Source organism: Ambystoma mexicanum, chromosome 2q (assembly GCF_040938575.1).
Source record: "Ambystoma mexicanum isolate Mex_15411 chromosome 2q, UKY_AmexF1_1, whole genome shotgun sequence".
NCBI classification, from domain to species: Eukaryota; Metazoa; Chordata; class Amphibia; order Caudata; family Ambystomatidae; genus Ambystoma; species Ambystoma mexicanum.
The window spans coordinates 150,434,441-150,454,103 of NC_090924.1; the positions used below are offsets into that span (position 1 = coordinate 150,434,441).

General features: G+C 44.7%; 1 protein-coding gene across 12 annotated transcripts in view; it reads left to right on the plus strand.

Annotated features, from left to right (window-relative positions):
* The window catches only part of OBSCN (obscurin, cytoskeletal calmodulin and titin-interacting RhoGEF), a 3,169,051-nt gene that overhangs the window by 1,186,820 nt on the left and 1,962,568 nt on the right, over positions 1-19,663 (plus strand). For 11 of the 12 annotated variants that reach the window (XM_069647058.1, XM_069647065.1, XM_069647061.1 and 8 more), the window contains 2 exons: positions 16,168-16,434; positions 19,093-19,365. In XM_069647058.1, coding sequence (XP_069503159.1) covers positions 16,168-16,434; positions 19,093-19,365 — 540 coding nt within the window. The remainder of the gene's footprint in view (positions 1-16,167; positions 16,435-19,092; positions 19,366-19,663) is intronic. The other variant, XM_069647062.1, reaches the window with a different exon arrangement.

Sequence of the window (19,663 nt, forward strand, 5' to 3'; positions counted from 1 at the left end):
GTGTATAGCTTTGCATCTGTGTTTAGGAGTGCTATCGGGCGGTAACTTGAACATTCGGCGGGATCCTTGTTTGGTTTCAGCACAAGGATTGTTAATGATCTTACCATATCTGGGGAGATCGATCCAGTCTCTCTGATTGTGTTGAAAAGTCAGGTGAGGGGGCCTAGTAGTTGTGTTCGGAATGTTTTGTAGTACGCATTTCCGAAGCCATCTGGGCCTGGGGTCTTGTTCCTTGGTAATGAAGAGATAGCTTCGTTGATTTCTTGGGCTGTGAATGGCCTCCCCAGGATTTCTGTGTCCTTGTCTGAGATTTGGGGTAGATGGGTAGCCAGTAGATAAGATTTTTGGTCTGTCGTATTTAGGTTTGCTCCCTGTAGTAGTTCTTCATGAAACCGGACCATTATTTCCAGTTTCTCTTCCTCTTTTGTGATCATGTCCCCTTTTTCATTTCTTAGGGCGGCTATATAGTTACGGGATTTCTGTTTGTTTAGTTTGGCCGCCAGGAATTTGTTTGCCTTGCCTCCGCGGACGTAGTAGCATTGCTTAGTGTTAAGCAACATCTGTGCTACCGCATCCGCAGTGTGACCTTCTATTTGGGCACGAGCCTTCTTTAATTCTCGCCAGGATTTCTGCGTTTGTCGGGACTTGTGGTTTTTCTCTGCCTCTTTTAGGGCTAGTTCCATCCTCCAGGTTAATAACGCCCGTTCCCTACAGTATATTGCTGCCTGGGCCATGAATTCTCCTCGGATTACAGCTTTCCCCGCATCCCAGACTGTTTTCCAGTCAACCTCGCCATTGTCATTCTCTTCAAAATAGTTGTTTATAGTTTCCTCCATGTGTGCCCTAAGCGCTATATCGCGCAGGATCAGGTTGTTGAGTCTCCACGGCGGGCGTTGTTTGTTTTCCCCTCCGTCTATTTCCAGGCTAACCAGTACTGGGGCGTGGTCCGAAATGTATTGTGTTCCTATTTCCACCTTAGTCACTTGGGGGATTAGAGTTGCTGAGACCAGGATCATGTCTATTCTTGAGTATCCTCTGTGTACTGCAGAATAGTGAGTGTATTCTCTCGTGTCTCCTTGGAAGAAGCGCCAGGTCTCGATTACTTCTAGCTCTCTGACAAGCTTTCCCAACGCCTGTCTGTTTCTCTGGTCGGCTACTGTAGGGGGCAGGGTTTTATCGAGGCTAGGGTCCATTATGCAGTTGAAGTTCCCTCCTATGATCGCTTGGCCTTGCACCAACTCCCTATTTTCAGTAAGAGCTCTGTGATGTATCGGTCTTGTTTGTCGTTAGGGGCGCATATCGCCAGGATCGTGTAGGTCTTCCCTTTGATAGTTCCCTTGATTCCCAGATATCTCCCTTCAATATCACTAATTATCTGTTGTTTGCGGAAATTCAGTCCCTTGGCCAACAGTATTGCGACCCCTTTTGTTTTCGAGCCGCTGGAGGCGAAGTATTGTTGTGGGAATGCCTTGTTACGCATTCTTTTTTCATCCGTTTTCAGGAAGTGGGTCTCTTGCAGGATAGCTACCTTTGCAGGCAATTTCTCGAGCCTGTTGAGAATCGCTCGTCGTTTCCCGGGGGAGTTCAGCCCTTGTACATTTAGCGAGACGATCAGTGTCTCTGCCATTTTTGTACGGGATATGTTTGTTGCTTCTGTCTCTTAGTGTGTTTAGTTTTGGGTTAGTTTGAAGTGGCCCACCTGCCGTGGTCAGGTGCTTCCTCCATGTCTCCTCCAGTCGCTTCTTTATTTAGTGTCTTCTTCAGAGTGTTTCGTTCGTGATATTTGAAGGGGCCTGTCAGTTTCTTTTCTCTGTTATGTCTTCTTTTCCTTTCTGATGACCATTCCCATTGGTTGTTTTAGCTGCTGGGTGTGCTATTTTGTGGGCTAGTTCCGGTTTGGCTTTGTTCTTCCTCAATTTGTAGTAACGCCAGGCCTTCCTCGCATGTGCTGATCCTTCTTTGTTTCCCTTTCCAGGGGAAGGCTAGTCTAAAGGGGAATGTCCATCTGTATGCCATTTGTTCAGATTGTCGTGCTTTTGTGATTGGTTGCATAAGCTTCCTCTTATGTAGGGTAATCAACGCTAGGTCTTGGTACAGTTGGATTCTCCCTCCATTGATTGTTAGTTCTTTGTGGGTACGTGCGGCTCTCAAGATGTCCTCTTTCAGGCTATAAGAGGTCATGGCGATAAGAACATCTCTAGGTCTCACTCCTGGTTCATTCCTTTTGGGGCCCACTCGGTGGATTCTGTCAAATTCGAATCTCTCTGGGGGGGGGGGGGGGGTGTCGTTCAGGATGCTGCTGAAGTAGTGTTGCATGGTGTCCCGTAGGTCTTTATCCTGGATCGTTTCTGGGAGGCCCTTGACCCGGATATTGGATCTTCGTGAGCAATTTTCCAAATCTTCGGTTTTTTTCTCTAGGTTATTTGTAGCCCTGGCAACTTGGTCTAGCAGGCCATTGTATTGCTTTGCTTCCTCTGTCATATGTGAGAGTCCATTTTCGAGTGTGTCCATTCTGCCTCCAAGTTCGTCTATCTCTTGTCGTACCTCTTTCAAGGACGTCTTCAGCTCTTCTTTAATTTTTTCTAGTTGATTCTGGAGCGTGTTTGTTATCCTGGATTCCATGCCCCTAAGGCAGTCAAGTAGTTCTTCCTTATTTATAGACATGTCGGAATTGTTAGGCGTTGTTGATTCTCCCTGTTCCTGAGGTTCGTGAGGGGCACTTTGTTGCGTTGTGTTCCAGCGGCTTTCTAGCAAGCGAGTTTGGTTTTTCGCTGGTGTTTTGGTTCTTGCGTGGGGAGTTTTCCCTATAATCCCGGGCATCAGATTCACTTCTCGTTGAGACTCCGTGTGGGTCTCCTGACACTTGTTTTCGTGGGTCTCCGCTAGGGGATGGCTCCGTCCGAGTCGCGTATGGTTCGCCTTCACATGGGTCGGACCCCTGTCTTGGGCCGAGGACAATGTTGATTGCTTTTGGGAGGCAGGCCCTCGTTTAGGTAAAGCTTATTTGCAAGGGTAAGTTGTCTTGTGGCCTTCTAGCACCCCAAAGCAAACAGTGTTGGTGGAGGAGCTATGGTCCCCTCTCTCGTTGGGACCTCTCGTGGTCCAAGCACAATTGTCCCCAGTCTTCAGGGTTAATCACAGGTTTATCTGGAGATGTGTGATCCTGTAGGACATGGACAGTTTATTTTCGGGCCAGGGGTGTTGGAGATGCGGCAGTTGTTGGTGCTGTGGGCCAGAATTGCTCCTGTAATCCGCATGTTCTACCCACGTGCAGGCCTAAATTATAGCCGAGTGCAGGCCCAAGTATGTAAAGTTATAGGCCCCTCGTGATATCAGTTGCTGTTGGGCTGTTCCACCAGTATTCCTCAACCAACGTCAATAGATGGGGTTTCATGTTGTCGACAGTTTTCTGGCCCTCTCCTGGATGGACTGTATCCTCCCACGTATTATGAGAATGTGAGAGAAGATGTCGCTATTCGTGCTGGCTTTCTCCCTGTGGCGCTGGTTCCTACCTTTATAATGTTGGCGGGCCGCGTTCCGCTCCCAGTGCAGCCGCAGCTCGGTGTGCGCCCTCTGCGACTTACCTCCACCTCGTTTGCGGGGCTGTGGGTGGATGTCGCTTCCACGGAACCCTGCCGCACTGCGGGGGGGCGAGGGGGGAGTGTGGGGGTCCCCGGGCGCGCTCCCGCGTCGGCCCGAGGTGGCAGTAGGCCCGGCTGGTGGTGTGGGCCCGAGCCCCTTGCTGTTCGAATCCCAAAAGGGTGGGGGGGGCAAGGGGCCGAACACTCCTCCGCGCCGGCCCGGATCCCAAAGAAGGGGCCTCACCTGGAATCCAAATCCCCCTGCGCGCAGGTAGGGGCACCCACTGTAGTTCACCGAGAGGGCAGGTGTTGCGCCCTTAACTTTGCCCTCATGGAAATCAGGAGTTCATGTGCAAGTTGTTGTATTTGCCCAAGGGGCGAGGACGCAAGCCCCTCCACCCAGTGGTATCAGCTATAAAAGAGTTAGGGTGCATATGAGAGGGGAGGCCACGATGATGTTTCCAGAGGCCAGGGCCCCTCTGGGCTCAATGCAAGGGACTGGCGCAGTTCGATCCACGCAACGCTGGGGCTAGTGGAATCAGGCGTGTTGGAAGGGGGAGGATCTGAGCCAGGGCAGGGCCCAAGTGCAGTAAAGTATCAGGTACGGGGGAATGGAGCCCTGTGCTATTGTCTCGCCAGGAGGCCTGGGGCTACTGACAAGCTGTCTGTGGATCCCTGCAGGGTATGAAGCAGCGGTGTCCCTCCTCGGGGGTGCGCATGGGGCCCTCCACCTCCACGTACCTTATGGCCACAAGGATCTGGCTGACAAGTGTGGGTTGTCGGGGGAGCGCGGCACCTGGTGCAAACTGGTGTGCCGCAGCTCCACCACGTGTGTTGCAGTCTCCCTGACGTTGGGGGGGGACCCGCAACCGGATCGCCTCCTCAATGTAGCGCTGTCCCCCGGGAGGGAGGGCCGGGCAGGGCCAATGTAGGGGGAACCGCCTCCCTGTAACCGCGCTGGTCCAGCGCCCAAGGACCGGGACACGTCCCGGCCGCACAGTTCACTTGTCTCTTGCAGGCAAGCGGTGTAGGTCTTGTGCAAGTTTGTAGTCACGTTTATATCACAGGTGTGGATTTTCGGGGGCTATCCGCTGATTCTGAGTCCAATGCATCAGGGGAGGGTGGGGCTGTGTGGTAGGGGCAGTGCTGCAGGGCCCCGCGGTTGCCCCTTATGTGTTCAGCCCGAGCAGTGTGACTAACAGTTCTTGGGTACCAGGATATGGGTTAAGCCTGGGGGTGACTCCACCCTTCCTCGTTTGCAGATGGATGTTTCTGCTTGGAATGACCGTGGGGTTAAGTATTCATGGGGCACCACTCTGCAAAGGAGGGGTGGCTTTTGGAGTGTCAAGTACAGCGTGCTTTGCATAAAACAACTGTGGCGCGGGTAAATGTGAAGCAGGGTGTTTTATGCGTGACAAAAGTTTGATATATCAAATGCTGAAGGACTTCAGCAAGGGTCCCTGTGCCACTTATGAATCGGCATCTCCTGTAACTGGAACCGCTGCGAGCATCGCCCCCACACGGTGCGTATGTCTGCCTATGAGCATCCCAGGTGCGGGCCCGCTCCTCATTCTACACTCAACTCCGAGGTGGATGCAGCGGTGGGGTCCCGGCGTGGAGGGGCCTGGGCTGCCTCTGGGGGGGCCGAGGCACACTTCAACAGTCCTGCGAGGTGAGTGCAGCGACCGGGCTCCGGCGTGGAGGGATTTGTGTTGCCCCCGGGGGGGTGCGAGATACGTGGCCGTCAGTCTCGGCACTCTGAGCCGTGCCTGCTCAGTGGCACACGTGTCACTTATATGGGCATAGCATTGGGTCTGCAGGCGCTCTTTGTTATACGGAGCGCCCGCGACCAACTCACTTGTGCTCCAAGGCCTCCACGGTGTTACAGATCCTCTCGTCTCCGGGCCCCTCCTCCTGCAGTGCCGTGTGCGTTGGTTGTCTTCCCCTTTCAGCAGCGTGGCAGCTTTCACACGGCGTATCTCTGTCGCGGCAGCAGTGATTAGAGCTGAAACTTCTGTGAAGTGTTCTCTAATAGTTCATAAACAGTTCTGCTAGTTTATGAGCAAAAACGGGCTCCTAAAGTTATTTCTTTCGCATTTCGGCCCAGGATGTCTGTGGAGCTTACACGGTAGCCATGTCTCCACACGTGCAACAGCGCCCCCCGGGATACCATTTTTTACAACATAGGGTAAGAAACATACAGGAAGATTGGAAGATTTCCCTTAATTTAACTCAGTCGCACTCCACTTTATAACTTTTGCAAACAACCATCTACTTGAAAGACGCAATCTATTCCAAACCAGCCTCGCTGATGTCAATGAGGTCAAAATGGATATAATGGAGATTGGAGTCTGTGGCAAATTATGTCAATATCAGCGCCTCAAGAGGTATGTGTTTTGGATTGGAGGTTCAGCGTCAGGCCTGAATGAGTGGGTCTGACAATTTTAGGGTTATACCCAAAGCAAATTTAGCATTCTGCTGAATAGTTTGTCAAGTATTCATCCAAAGCCAAAAATGAAGACGAATAGTTGTTTTATTGAAAATGTCCTGCTCCAAACTTAAAGAAATGAAAGCTACATCTGAAGTATGTGTTACTTTATTTCAATTATTTTATTTCACTTTATTTTAATCAAAATCCAACCCTTACTTTATGGACACAATCCAGGAAAGAAGAGACTAACCAAAAAGCAGGTATCATATGTACGTGTGTTAGCAAAACCAGTGCTACTCAATGTGGGAGGCTTCACGAATGCAAAGTGCTAGGTTGCAAGGAGCAAAATGGAAACTGCAATGTACAACTACCACTGAGAATCTCACACATTGCAATCGCTTGTGAAATGCAAGGTAGTTTTTTTAGAAAGCACATTTCAAACCTTCTTTCTAGCTCACGCAGAAATGTATAAATTATATATGCTCATGCAAGACACTAGTCGAGGATACTAGTGAGGTAATTTGATGCCTTCTCCCTACAATTTTTAAAGAGGGAGCTCTATCCCCCTTATGCCAAACATGGTGGAGGACTCTACAAGAGAGGCAGATAGGGTTGGATCAGGGGTGATCACACTTAGGACAGTCTTGACATGTGGCTGAACCTGCCCAAACCCTACAAGCGCTATAAAAGCACTTGCCTGTTGGATAGTCACTCAATTCCACCAAGTCTCAATCCACGTCCACTTACCTTGCTGTTTCCTATTACACTAGAGGATCCAAGCCTCTGTGGCTTTTTCTATGACTGTCATTTGTCAACCCTGCATCCAACAATACCAGCAGATACAATGCTCTTTATCGCCCTCTGTCCTCTTAAAATTTCCCTGTTAGACAGACTAGCCCATAATGTTATTTGAGAGATTTCCTAATAATCAAGTTCTCCAAAAAGGCCTGGGAAATGTCATCTGCATCTTGCACTACCTGACATGTAACTGGCTCGCCCCCAGCCCTTATTAACATAGATGAGGAAGCCCACCTAGAGAGATAGGTGTGAGGGCTCAGCGTGTATGGGACATAGTCAATACAAGTCAGAATTCAATGAGCGCTGTCACGCCAAATGATTATCCTTCCACATTTTTCAAATTTAGCAAGATGTAGCAACAAAAATACCAAAAGTGTCATAAAAAATTTAAACAATTGGAAGGATATTCTTTCTGCGCGACAGTGCCAGTTGCGTTCTGACTTGTACTCTTTGACTATGTCCCTTACATGATGAGTCCTCACACCTATCCCTCTATGCTCCCTCTGACACAGTGGCCCGCAAGCAAGGGAACTGGATATATTCCCCATCATGAAATTCCTCTTAGAGGCCTCTTAGATGGGGGCATGTACCTTAGTCCAACATTTAATATGTAATGCTTCCAGACATTGTGTAATTCACCCCCTTTGGAATATGTACTCCATATTTGGCTTTCTCGGTTGTCACATTGCATTAAAATGAGAAAACAAAGTGCGTGATTCTCAACGATTTGCCCTGAAACAAATCTGAGATGTCTGTGAGCATCTCAGATTTGCTATTGCTTCCTTATACATGATTGATTCACAAAGCTTAAAATTGGAGTAAACCTATAGATACTTGGAGTATCTTTGAGATTCCTTGGAGCACATTTTTATGAATCGTAATTGCACTTGATCGAACATGCTGGAGGCATTTCGTGATTTGTTCCAGGCTTTGTCTTTTTTTAATCAGGTGTAGTGTAAGAGGAGGAAATAAGAGATGCCGAGGGGGGAATGAGGAACATGAGAATGAGGAACATGCATAAATCAAAACAAGTGCATTGACTGCCATATCTCTTGTGGTTATCGTAACCAAAGCTGACATTTACCACATTAATAATATACAAAAAGGACATGGCTCAAAGTCTTAGCAGGCCTTTCATGTCTTCCAGTCAAGGGCACTGTATAAGACAGATTGATAGGGAAGAAAGCACAACAAAACTTTCAAGGGCTTCTAGCTTAGTGTCACATCCTCCAATCCGAAGCCAAAACCTGACTGGCTACTAATCCCAGCACACCACAGACCAGTTGCTGAAGATTATCAGATAACCAAGGATGTCTGACCATTCTGCGGACCTTCCTCTTCCACTGTCGCCCCCTTCATCACCTCTCATTTCTCAACCAACCTCTGGGATGCGCTACCAAAATTGATGCAAATGCATGTGATGGATCTATGCTTCCATCAGAGATCTCCCTCAGGTTTTAGTACAGGTTCTTTAGTTATTTTTCAAACTTCAAGAACTTCAGGATGGGGATTCCCACACAACATTTGGCCTTTTTTCCAGTGGGGAATGTCTCTGTGTAGGTCACCTTAAGCTTGCATAGTTATACATTCTCATTTTTGTGGGATATGGACAAACTATGGAACTATAGGCGCTGGTAGGGTATAGTAGTCCTATGTCCGTTGGTTTCAGCAGAAATTGTAGGTGAAGGATGAGGCAGATTAGTTTTATATTTAACACGTGATTTGTTTTATTTCTATTAGTTAAACAGCACTAATACAATTCTTAGCCAGTTTCAACATATTGATAGCTTTACACAGCCACAGCCCTATTAGTTGAACAGTACTAAAAAAATTCTTAGTCAGTTTCAACACATTGATAGCTTTACACAGCCACAGCCGACGCGCGTTTCAACCTTAGTCTTTATCAAGGCTGGTGGTTTTGTGAATTGGTGGTGCAGTTATGTGGTGTACCCATTGTAGTGACAAAAAATGAGGTCAATGCGTTATGTACATTTTTGCATTTGTTCAAAACACCCGTTAACATAGCATTTTACCAAATTTAGAAATCCCAAGTGTATTGTGAAACCCATGCGAGGTGATTAGTCATGTGTGTTGGCAATAAGTGTTAGTGACATGTCAGTTAGTTATAACAATAATAACATATCCATATATTCATAGGTCATGGAATGACAGGTTGGTAATTTCAATTTAGAGACAAACAAGGACATGGTACCAAGGAAAGAAGAAAAGAGAGACGGTTGTTAGTCGGTTGGGGGATATTGTATAAAGGCAGGGATGCCCTGGGATAAAGTGGGCAAGGAGGAGGTAAAGGTATCTTACCCTTTGAGTAGTGTCATATGCTTCAAGTAGTAGCTCCATCATTGTTTTGGAGCCCATAATAAGCAACCGCGTCCCTCTCACCCGGCCGCATTATTAACCGCCAGCACCCATTTTAACACGCTCCATCCAAAATCTAGCTGCTGACAATAATTCCTCACGCAACCGCGTCTCTCCCACCCGGCCGTTTATCTTGACATACGCCTCCCAACACCAACACATCACAACCTGTTTACTAATATAGACAACAGTCCTTCCATTCCTCCTTTACCAAACTAACCTATCTGGCCCAACCACCCCAATAAAATAATCCGCCACCCGTAACGAGATTCCTAGAAACCTTAATTTGCTAACTTTCACTTATACCTCTAACCTACTAATGGTTTTCCACTTCACCTCCATTCAACCATATGTTTCTTCTCTCTAGCTTGACTAACCAGTCCTCTGGCACCCCAACATGGGTAGGACCAGCACACCAATCTCTTGAAGCATATGACACTACTCAAAGGGTAAGATACCTTTACCTCCTCCTTGCCCACTTTATCCCAGGGCATCCCTGCCTTTATACAATATCCCCCAACCGACTAACAACCGTCTCTCTTTTCTTCTTTCCTTGGTACCATGTCCTTGTTTGTCTCTAAATTGAAATTACCAACCTGTCATTCCATGACCTATGAATATATGGATATGTTATTGTTGTTATAACTAACTGACATGTCACTAACACTTATTGCCAACACACATGACTAATCACCTCGCATGGGTTTCACAATACACTTGGGATTTCTAAATTTGGTAAAATGCTATGTTAACGGGTGTTTTGAACAAATGCAAAAATGTACATAACGCATTGACCTCATTTTTTGTCACTACAATGGGTACACCACATAACTGCACCACCAATTCACAAAACCACCAGCCTTGATAAAGACTAAGGTTGAAACGCGCGTCGGCTGTGGCTGTGTAAAGCTATCAATGTGTTGAAACTGACTAAGAATTTTTTTAGTACTGTTCAACTAATAGGGCTGTGGCTGTGTAAAGCTATCAATATGTTGAAACTGGCTAAGAATTGTATTAGTGCTGTTTAACTAATAGAAATAAAACAAATCACGTGTTAAATATAAAACTAATCTGCCTCATCCTTCACCTACAATTTCTGCTGAAACCAACGGACATAGGACTACTATACCCTACCAGCGCCTATAGTTCCATAGTTTGTCCATATCCCACAGACTGTCTTCACAAACAGGAACCCTGGAGTTGGTTCTCTGACAAACAAGAACTAGGCTGCAGGTCGTAATAAAGTACCAAACCAAAAATAGGAGTGCGCAGGAGTGAGGGAGTTCCGCCTACCAAACTCCAAACCTTTCCTTACATTCTCATTTTTGTGTTACACTGTAAACTCATCCTCTGCTCTGCAGGAGAACAACATTATCAACACTGGGTGCTTCTTTACAGATTAAGCAGGGTGCACATGTTTTTCCAAAGGAAATGGCAGCTGTTCATCTTCATCTGGGTTGGATTCAAATGTACTCATATTAGGATGATCAGTTGAAAAGAACCCAACGCTCTTGGAGTGGTTAGTAGCACTACAACGCAGACTTTGATATCTCTCACGTTTTTGCAAGGCCAGCGGTGCACAACGTTGGCCCTCAAGCCCACTAAATGATTAGGTTTTCAGGTAAACCAGTTAATACAGATATTATTTCTCACTTAAATCAACTCTATGCACATTTATATCACCTTATTGCAGCCCTCGATGCCCAGAGTTGTGCATCCCTGCAGCCGGCCTTTCAGTCAATGAGAAGAAATAGCCACTATTACGGCAGAGCTGTTCGAACAGCGGAATGCTGTGCAGCTATATTATGCAGTTGCACCTACATCTTCAAAAGAATTGTACTTCCAGCAATATAATATCAGAGATCCTTGGGGTGCACATCTTTACATGTCCTAGTAGGTGTGTCTGCATGGATGAGCATAAGCCACACTTTGCTCCATCTACCAGCAAATTGAAATCAAGTTTTACAACCCCAGATTTAATTGTTGCCTGTCCCTCAAGAAATTTTCACTGAACCCCCTAATGGCATTTGATTCCAATCTTTGAATCAGAGTATCTTTCAGTGACCTAAACCCAGACCATTTTACTGAGAACAGATCAATCTCTGTATGGTTGAGGAGAAACAATGAAAAACACATAACTGCCACAGAAATGAAAGCTATTTGCCTACTGTTTTGAGCTTTTCTGTGATTCATTCAGACTTACAGAGTGTTGATCAGAACCAAGAACTCTAATTCAATGTTCTGTGTCAACAAGCATGGTGGAAATTAATCCCCTTTTGCAAATTATCTCTGTAGCTATAGAACTGAATAAGTGTTGACAGATTAAACACTCAAGCGCGCGCGCGCGTGCGCGCACGCACACACACACACACACACACACACACACACACTTTCCGTACAGTACCTGGGGATGCAAAGTCCACACACGACACAAGTGGACTTTGCATCCCCAGGTACTGTACTAAAGCAAATGTTCACACATTGTATCTCACTGTCAGAGGGCCTCATTGGAGCTCAGGACAACAGGAAATGCTCCTTTGCATCTCATGGGACTAGGGAAGGATTTAATGGGTGGTGCTGTCCTCCTCCGATGAGGCAGTTATTCTGGTGAAGGTCCTGCATACGTTCAGATATTCCAGGTCATGGCCGCTGATATTGGTAGGGACAGATTGACAAAACCTGTATTGGTTCTCGAAACTCCCATCTGTCAGTCAAATCTTAGAGGAATTGGTTAACAAGATCAGATGTACTGTTCCAACAACAGGGATTAGAGCATGGTACAGCAGGATTTAACTCATGGTTAGTTTAGCCTCTGGAAGACAAGATAAAGATAAACTGGGCGAGAAGAAAGGATTGAACTTGTAAGCAATATAGAAGTTACTTTAGAAGATTTTGGCATTGGGCTTTCGAAAAAAATATGAGTTCTCTCCAGTGTAAAGTGGATGATGTTTTCTGATTTGTTTAGATCCAGTCATATCAGGCAAAAATAATGATTCTTGCCGTTCATATCTTTTGGACAATAGGTCATATGTAATCCAGCTGTGAAGAGTCCATTTCAAGGAGTCATTGTTCTCTTCCCACCAGTTAAAGAATCCTAATGCATTGAGCCCTCAACGTATTTCTAAATGCGCTTGACCACAAACTGTTTGAGTCAGTGGCTTCAGTTAATCTGTGATAGTTTCCTGGAAAAATGCATTTTTAATTGTGGTAACTTCAGCTTGTAGAGTTAGCAAACTTCAGAATTTCTCCTTAAAAGAACCTACTAATGGTTTTCCGTAGGGGTAATGTGGTGTTTAGGAATCACCCAACATTTCTCCCTCAAGCAGTCATACACATCATTTAATAATGTACAAAACCCATCTGTTATGATATGATATGATATTTTATTTGTAACGCGTTCGTACACAAGTGTTTCATAGCGCGACAAGGCAAGGGAGGGGAACAGTGGAGAACAAAACAACAATGTTACTAGGCCCAGTGACATTGAGAACGTGCAAGTGCATGGGATGGATTTTCAGAACCAGCCATGAGGGAGTTCTAAGATATTGCCCTAGTTAGTGAACAGGGCAGTTAACACTTAGGCCTAGCCAAACTCAATCAAGATAGTGTAGCAGAGCACACACACCACACACAGAAACACAGTTTGCAATCTCACTACAAATCACCCACACGTTACCGTGAAAACGGTAAAAATTGTTTGGCAATAAAGAGAAGACTGCAGGCAGTAAAGTGATGTAAAAACAGAAACGCAATGAAAACGCAATGGAAACACTTTCCCTGGCTTATAAAATAAGGCCCCCAACACTTTAGAAATCCTTCCCTGCTGAGGTAAATTGGCATAGTGCCTCAAAGAGTCAAAAGTCCCAGGTAGGCATCTGTTGTAGCCAACAGGTAGGCAATTGATCCATCGATGAAGAAAACAAAGATAGGTTCAGTTGATTCGGGGCACTCTCCGAATCCTAACACTCTACCGGAAGCACAGGGGGATTCCTGAGCTAAACTCCACCGATCACAACCAGGCAAGGGAGAGTTAAGGTGAGGACTTTACGCCTGTACAACCTTTTGGCGGGAGGTGGGTGGAAACAGGTATGCACACTTCCCCACCTTACTCTGATTCACAAAGTAACCATCCCTAGGTTTGTTGGACACATTTCAGTTTATGCTTCCATTGCATGGGGAAAGGGGATGCGGGTTTGGGTCAGGGTAGGCAGCAGTTCATTGCTCCAATGAAACGGTTCCTGCAACTATGAAGCCCGTCAACCCAGGCCATCAAGACATTGACCACCACAGATTCCATGATGACAGGAAACTCACAGGGCTTGGCTGAGATGAGCAACAGCAAAGAACACCCTAATCAAGGATGGCAGGTGACACTTAGCGGTGACAGAGACTGTGCTTCAGAAAGGCCCCTTTTCTTTGTGGATGGCAGCAGCTGCAGAAGAATTGGTCTTGGGCCCCAAGCTGGCGACCTGCAAAGTTTAAAGCCAAATCTCGCTCTGGAAACCAGTGTACCGAAGACACCCTAGATGACTCGTATCAGCCCACTGGATTGTTCTGGGATGCTTCAGAAGGCTTCTGAGGACAGGATCTTCATGCAGGGATCCAGACTGGATTGTCCCGTATGCCTAAGGGTTAAAGCACAGACAAGGGTCTTAGCAAATTGATGTTGAGAAACAGGGCTTTACCGGCACTTGGCTGAACGCAATTCTGGATTTCTTCAGTGGTTGTCCTCGGGTCTTCAGCTGTCTGCAGTTCTTGGTAGGGGTCTGGAATGTCTGCAGGACTTCCCCTTTTATCCTAAATTTGAGCCAGGCTCGCCCCCAGCCCACCAATGGTAAGGATCTGCACCATTCAAACTGGCAAGGGCTGTCTAATCATGAACAGCATCTTGCCCCACATTTTCCCAGGATTAGACTGTCATAGTGCCCATATTGGGCCAGATGCTCAAACTGTTACTTTGTCGAGGGAACAAACAACATCAAGTGATTTCAAAAATTCTTTCCAAATATAGTCTTTGCTTTATGGTTGCAGGTTCTTTCCCCATGTCCCTTTCCAGCTATCGCAAATTTCCTACCATAAGCAATACTTCTGGACCTGGTGTATTCAAGGGCCATTCTAGAGACTCTGGGGAAATTTCTTCCTGGAACACTAAACAATTATTTTGTTCCCTTAAATGTAATTTCTGCATTATGTAGACCAAAACGAAAAGGAATTGTTCTAAAATGTCGCCATTATGACTGCGCCCCCGCAGTCACTGCGACTTTGGGGACGCATAAAATACTGACTCCCATTACTGCGCCCAAGCAGAGCTGGGGTTGCAGGGGTGTCTCCCACTCTCCTTGGGTGCAGTAACAGGAGTCAGGGTTGCAGGGGTGTCATTGTGGTAAGCGGGGGACAAGAAAGTAAAAAGAAATGAAAAGCACCCTGCGGCGTCAGCTCTGACCCATGTTAGTGGGAGGAACTGACGCTGCAGGGATAGCAGGGTATAGGTGGTGCACACAGAAGTGTGCCGCCGTAAAGGTAAGTGGGGTGGAGGGGTGCAGGGATCGGGGAGGGAAATGCAGGCCGGGGGATGCGGGCAAAGTGATCTATTTGGTCGCCGTGCCGTAATTTCCGTCGACATTCCGGGCGGCGGAGTGATCACATCGATTTAACGAAAACTCAATCCCTCTAAGAGAACTCCAAGGATTATAAAATACATGGCATGATCAATTGCCTAACTTCATGTGTGGTCTATATGATTACATGTGCATTTGAATCAGCATATTTTTCTTCTATCATCGCAATGTTAAAAATATACATATGAGAACATGTTCCAGGTACGCACACTATTGATTTGTGCTATCCCATACTATTACATTTTAGCATCATAAGACCCAAAATATATGACACTTTTTGCTGTTCAAAAAGTTGGGCCCCTGTTTAAAGACGTAGCGTTAGATCATCAATTGTGATGCACACCATAATGACATGGGGGTACTGCCTAAAGATTCCAGTCCCGGGGGCCTTAACATTGATAGCGATTTACATGTCTTTTTCATAATTTTCAAAACACACTTTTACAATTCAGCTATCCTTTTGTATGTTTCATTAAAGATACTTACATTTTTTCATTACATTGCTTGAATGATCTTTCTCCCTATAACAAGGATTTATTGCAATCATGCTATCTATCCCTCAGCTTCACTTGGTTTCAGTCTATCTCTTTTCCATCATTTGTTATATATCTATACATTTGTTTTCCTGATTCCATCAAAGGCTCGTTCAAATGTCCTTCCCCTTTCCTTTTCTTTCAATTTCATCTCCAGCGATGTATATGCTTATTTTGAATAAATGGTAATTTGTCATGTTTTTTATAGGTACTATACCGCAAATTTGGGGTTTGGAGGATGTTGGAGGTTAATTATTTAATATAAAAAGTGTGACTGCTGTATATATTCCCTTTTAATTAGTATTATCAGGAGTTGACTTTATATAACTATCCCCCTTAAAACTGGCATTTCAATATGGAGGACTTTGTGTGCCATCTTACACCAGTGTTCAGCAGTCCAGTTCTCCCAGGTTTTTACCTTTTGTCTTCCCCTTTAAAAACATGGCTGTCCCCGACCGACTTTTACCTTAAGAATCAGGGAGCTGAACTGGGCTGCTTACCGGAGCAATGTTATTGCCCGATACACGTTGTATTGAAGATTTTCTTCAGCCAGGGACATAGCTTTATTTTTTGGTATGTATAGAACGTTGGATTGGATGGGATCCAGTTAGGACAGTATTTCACAGTACCAATCTGGAGTTAATTAACTACTCCTAGCTAGGGAATTGTCACTTCCTAGTTTGCAATTATTACTCATTCTTAAGTAAAATGTGTTGTTTTTGTGAAGACTTGATCAAATGGATTTGTACTTAAAATCCAGGAGGAGTGCCGCCCATAATTTTTTGTTGGTCTCTGCAGAGTCCTAACACAGTTTACTTTCCCATTTCCAGAAACAGTTAATCGATTCGTCAAAGAGCTGTCAGATGTGAAAGGGAAAGAGAAAGGCTTGGCTAAATTTGAATGTGAAACAGAGAAGCCTGCCCGAGCTGTGACCTGGCGAAAGGGTATTGTGGAGCTGCAGTCAACCAAGAAACATGAACTGAGCCAGGTGGGGGCAGTCTTGAGCCTGACTGTAAACGAGCTGGAGAAGAACGACAGCGATACGTACACTTGTGACATTGGGGATGCCCAGTCACATGGGAAGCTGTCTGTAGAAGGTATGCGCCATATACATTGCTGTCAAGATTGCCTTGAACATTGCCTGTCATTAATGCAACTCCTTTTTTTTGGAGCTACATTCCGAGTATTCATGAAACAAATGTACATAAGATCAAAGTACTCCTATTACCAGGATGCTAGACAAAGGATAGGATATCTTGTGTTAATTATTGTAAGCAAAATGAATTCAGCACTTGAGTAAACATGGCTGAGTTTAAAGTACAGGTGTGTGATATGGAGCCATTTCAGGTTTTCCAATTTCTTGAAATTATGCACTAAATTCCACACATTTCAAGAAACTGGTGACTTTTCCAGACATTAACATTTATTCAGTACATTTGCAGAGAAAAGAATTTCACAAAAATATGCTTTGTGTTTCTCAAAACCTGCAACATGACTATTAAAATATTCAGCAAAGGGCTTGTTTCTGGATATTTCCTCAGCAAACTAAATGAAAACTATTAGCCTGATGTTCAACTTACTTTGCTGGGAAAAATTGGCAGACCATGTTTTGCTGTATACTAATTAGCAACTCTTCACATGGATTTTCCCACATATGTTGCTGACAATTAAATATAGAAATTTACTTTTTCTATAGATTATAGCAGCAAATGAAGAGATATACATTGAGTTTCCATTTCTTTCTGATAAAAATGAATGCTCATTTGTTTTTTGTGGGACTTCTTTACAGTAATTTTCACCGGAAACTTTCTTTGAAATAATTAACATAATTTCTCAATTTCATTAACTAAAAATAATTTACATTTTGCCTAAAAGCTCTTACACTCTTAGAATAAAGTTAACCTTCCTCCTAAACATTTTCCTTGCGCTACAGCACCGTATAAGGTTATTTTCAAAAATGTATAATTACTTGCAGGGAACCGCCAACATTAGCACTTATGTGCCGAGGGGGAGTGGGAGCCTCTGCGTGCAGTTTTAAATGTCCACAAGGTGGAGTGGACAGGTCCAGTCTGTCTCTTGGAAATGCAAATGCTGCCTGCAAATATGCTTTGCAGGCAGCATTTACTAATGGATTCCTATGGAATCTGCCTGTTCCACAGGAATCCATTCATTATGCGCCTGCATGAAAATCATATGCAGGCGTACTACGTAATGCACTGATGAGAATGAGGAGGCGGAGGCATATCGTATCTCTGCTCTTTGCCCCTGCTCTGTCTCAACACAGCTGGAAAATGAGGCGGGATGTTAAATAGAGGCAGTAAAGCATTATGCCCCGCTTTAACGTCTCCATTTAACACCCCACCTCATTTAAAATAAGGCTGTTACCCTTTTTTAAATCTTTTAAGTATGACAGATTATTTTTCACCATAAACACCATCATGCGCATCTAATGTGCCGGCCAGAAATATTTTTCATAACCCACTGATACTTTGAATGTAGAATTATGATTTTATTTTACCTAGCAATTCTTGTAGAACGGAATATAAACATAATTGTATTGTGGGTGTACTGCATGAAGGAGCCCTGTTTCAGACTGTGGTGATGGCTTTTATCTGACTTTGGAGCTACACAGATTGAAGTGTTCTTTCTAAAAGTGATATAATCATTATCTTCTAACAAATTGAGGGTTTCCTTCAAAGTCTAACTTGAAGTAACCCATATGGTCCGTAGCCCAGACACAGTATAATCTTTAATTGGGGCGGAAACAGTTTTTGGTTTTGCAACCAAACAGCTTAAGCAGGCTGGACTGGACATTGTCAATAATGGATTCAAAACAATTTCATTGTTTGGTACTACTTGACCTAAAGTGTGCCTTAAGCGAGTGGATTGTTTCCTGAACATTATTTTATTACATACTGTGGTAGATCATCTCTAAACCAAATCCATGAAACATGTAAAGCATTCATCTGGACCCTGTAAGGGAGGGTGGAGGTCTGAGCACCAGTGACCGCCTCCTTTTCAATCAATAGTAGAGCAGTTATCACATGCTCACATTCCAGTTGGAATTTACACTCAGCATGCAATCCTAATTTTCTTATCCTCAAGTGGCATGATTAAAGTGTTTCGCCTTTACTAGCCCGCCTTGCTCCCAATGCACTCTCCTGCCATTGTAACATCAGAAAGGGGGGGGGGGGTTTGGAACTGCATCTCATTCCCCAAAACGGATACCTCTACCTACCAACCACCCGACTTTTCCCTCTCACATCTTGGCCATCACTCTCTCCCTTGGTTATGGCATGCTTCCAAGCCCTAAGTTCTCTTCCACCTCTAATTGGACAAACTCAGGTCACATTCTGCTCCTTGTCAATGTCAATGTTGATTTGTAAGTAGCGTCATGTGTTGCAAACTGTGGAAATGTTAGTGCACTGTTAGCTAAGTTGATTCAGTTTCATGTTTTCAGTTTCATGTTGTACGTTACCGATCTTCTTATATCAATGTTCATGGGGGAGAAGTGCATTTTCATGACGTTTTCACTTTTTTTGCGTTTCTTAATGAGAATGATATTTTAAGGCATGTCCTCGAAACCCGCAATATCTTTCTTACATTCACATTTGAAGAATAATCGCTGACTGCTCTGTTAAAGAAATTTCCGGAATTCGTCATTGGATCGCTCCCTCTTTTTTTTTTTACTAACGACAGCAATTTTCCGGCTAGCTTGCAAGCCCAGCTGTTTGATATCTTTATGTTCCTTTTAGGCCAGAAAGTCCTAGTAATTGAGGATCTCGAAGACATGGATGTTATGGAAGGGGAATCTGCCAATTTTACATGCAGAATCTCTCCGGCAAATTACAGCAATGTAAAGTGGTTTTTGGATAAAACACCTCTGCATACCAATGAACTAAACGAGATCCGGTCTGAGCCGGGTGGATATCACAGGTTGACCTTGAAGCAGCTTTCCTTGAAGGACTCTGGTACCGTGACCTTTGAAGCTGGCAATCAGAAAACCTCAGTGAGCTTGATGGTGAAAGGTAAACCATGTACAGAGATTGCCAATGAGAGTCTCAAGGAAGACATGCTCCACCTGTGGTGGCAAGTGACATGAATCATGACATGTGGCAAACTATACACCAACAAGAACTATCTCTTTCAAACTATAACCTAGTGATTATTCTAAATTGGTTAGTGATAAAATAAAATTGGTTTCACAACACCAGCTCAGATGAGTGATGTAGATAAAATATACAAAATCCTCCATATCAAATGGCCCGTGTCACCTGCTTCCACAGTACATAAATTCAAACTCCAGCATTATATTCAATGTACAGT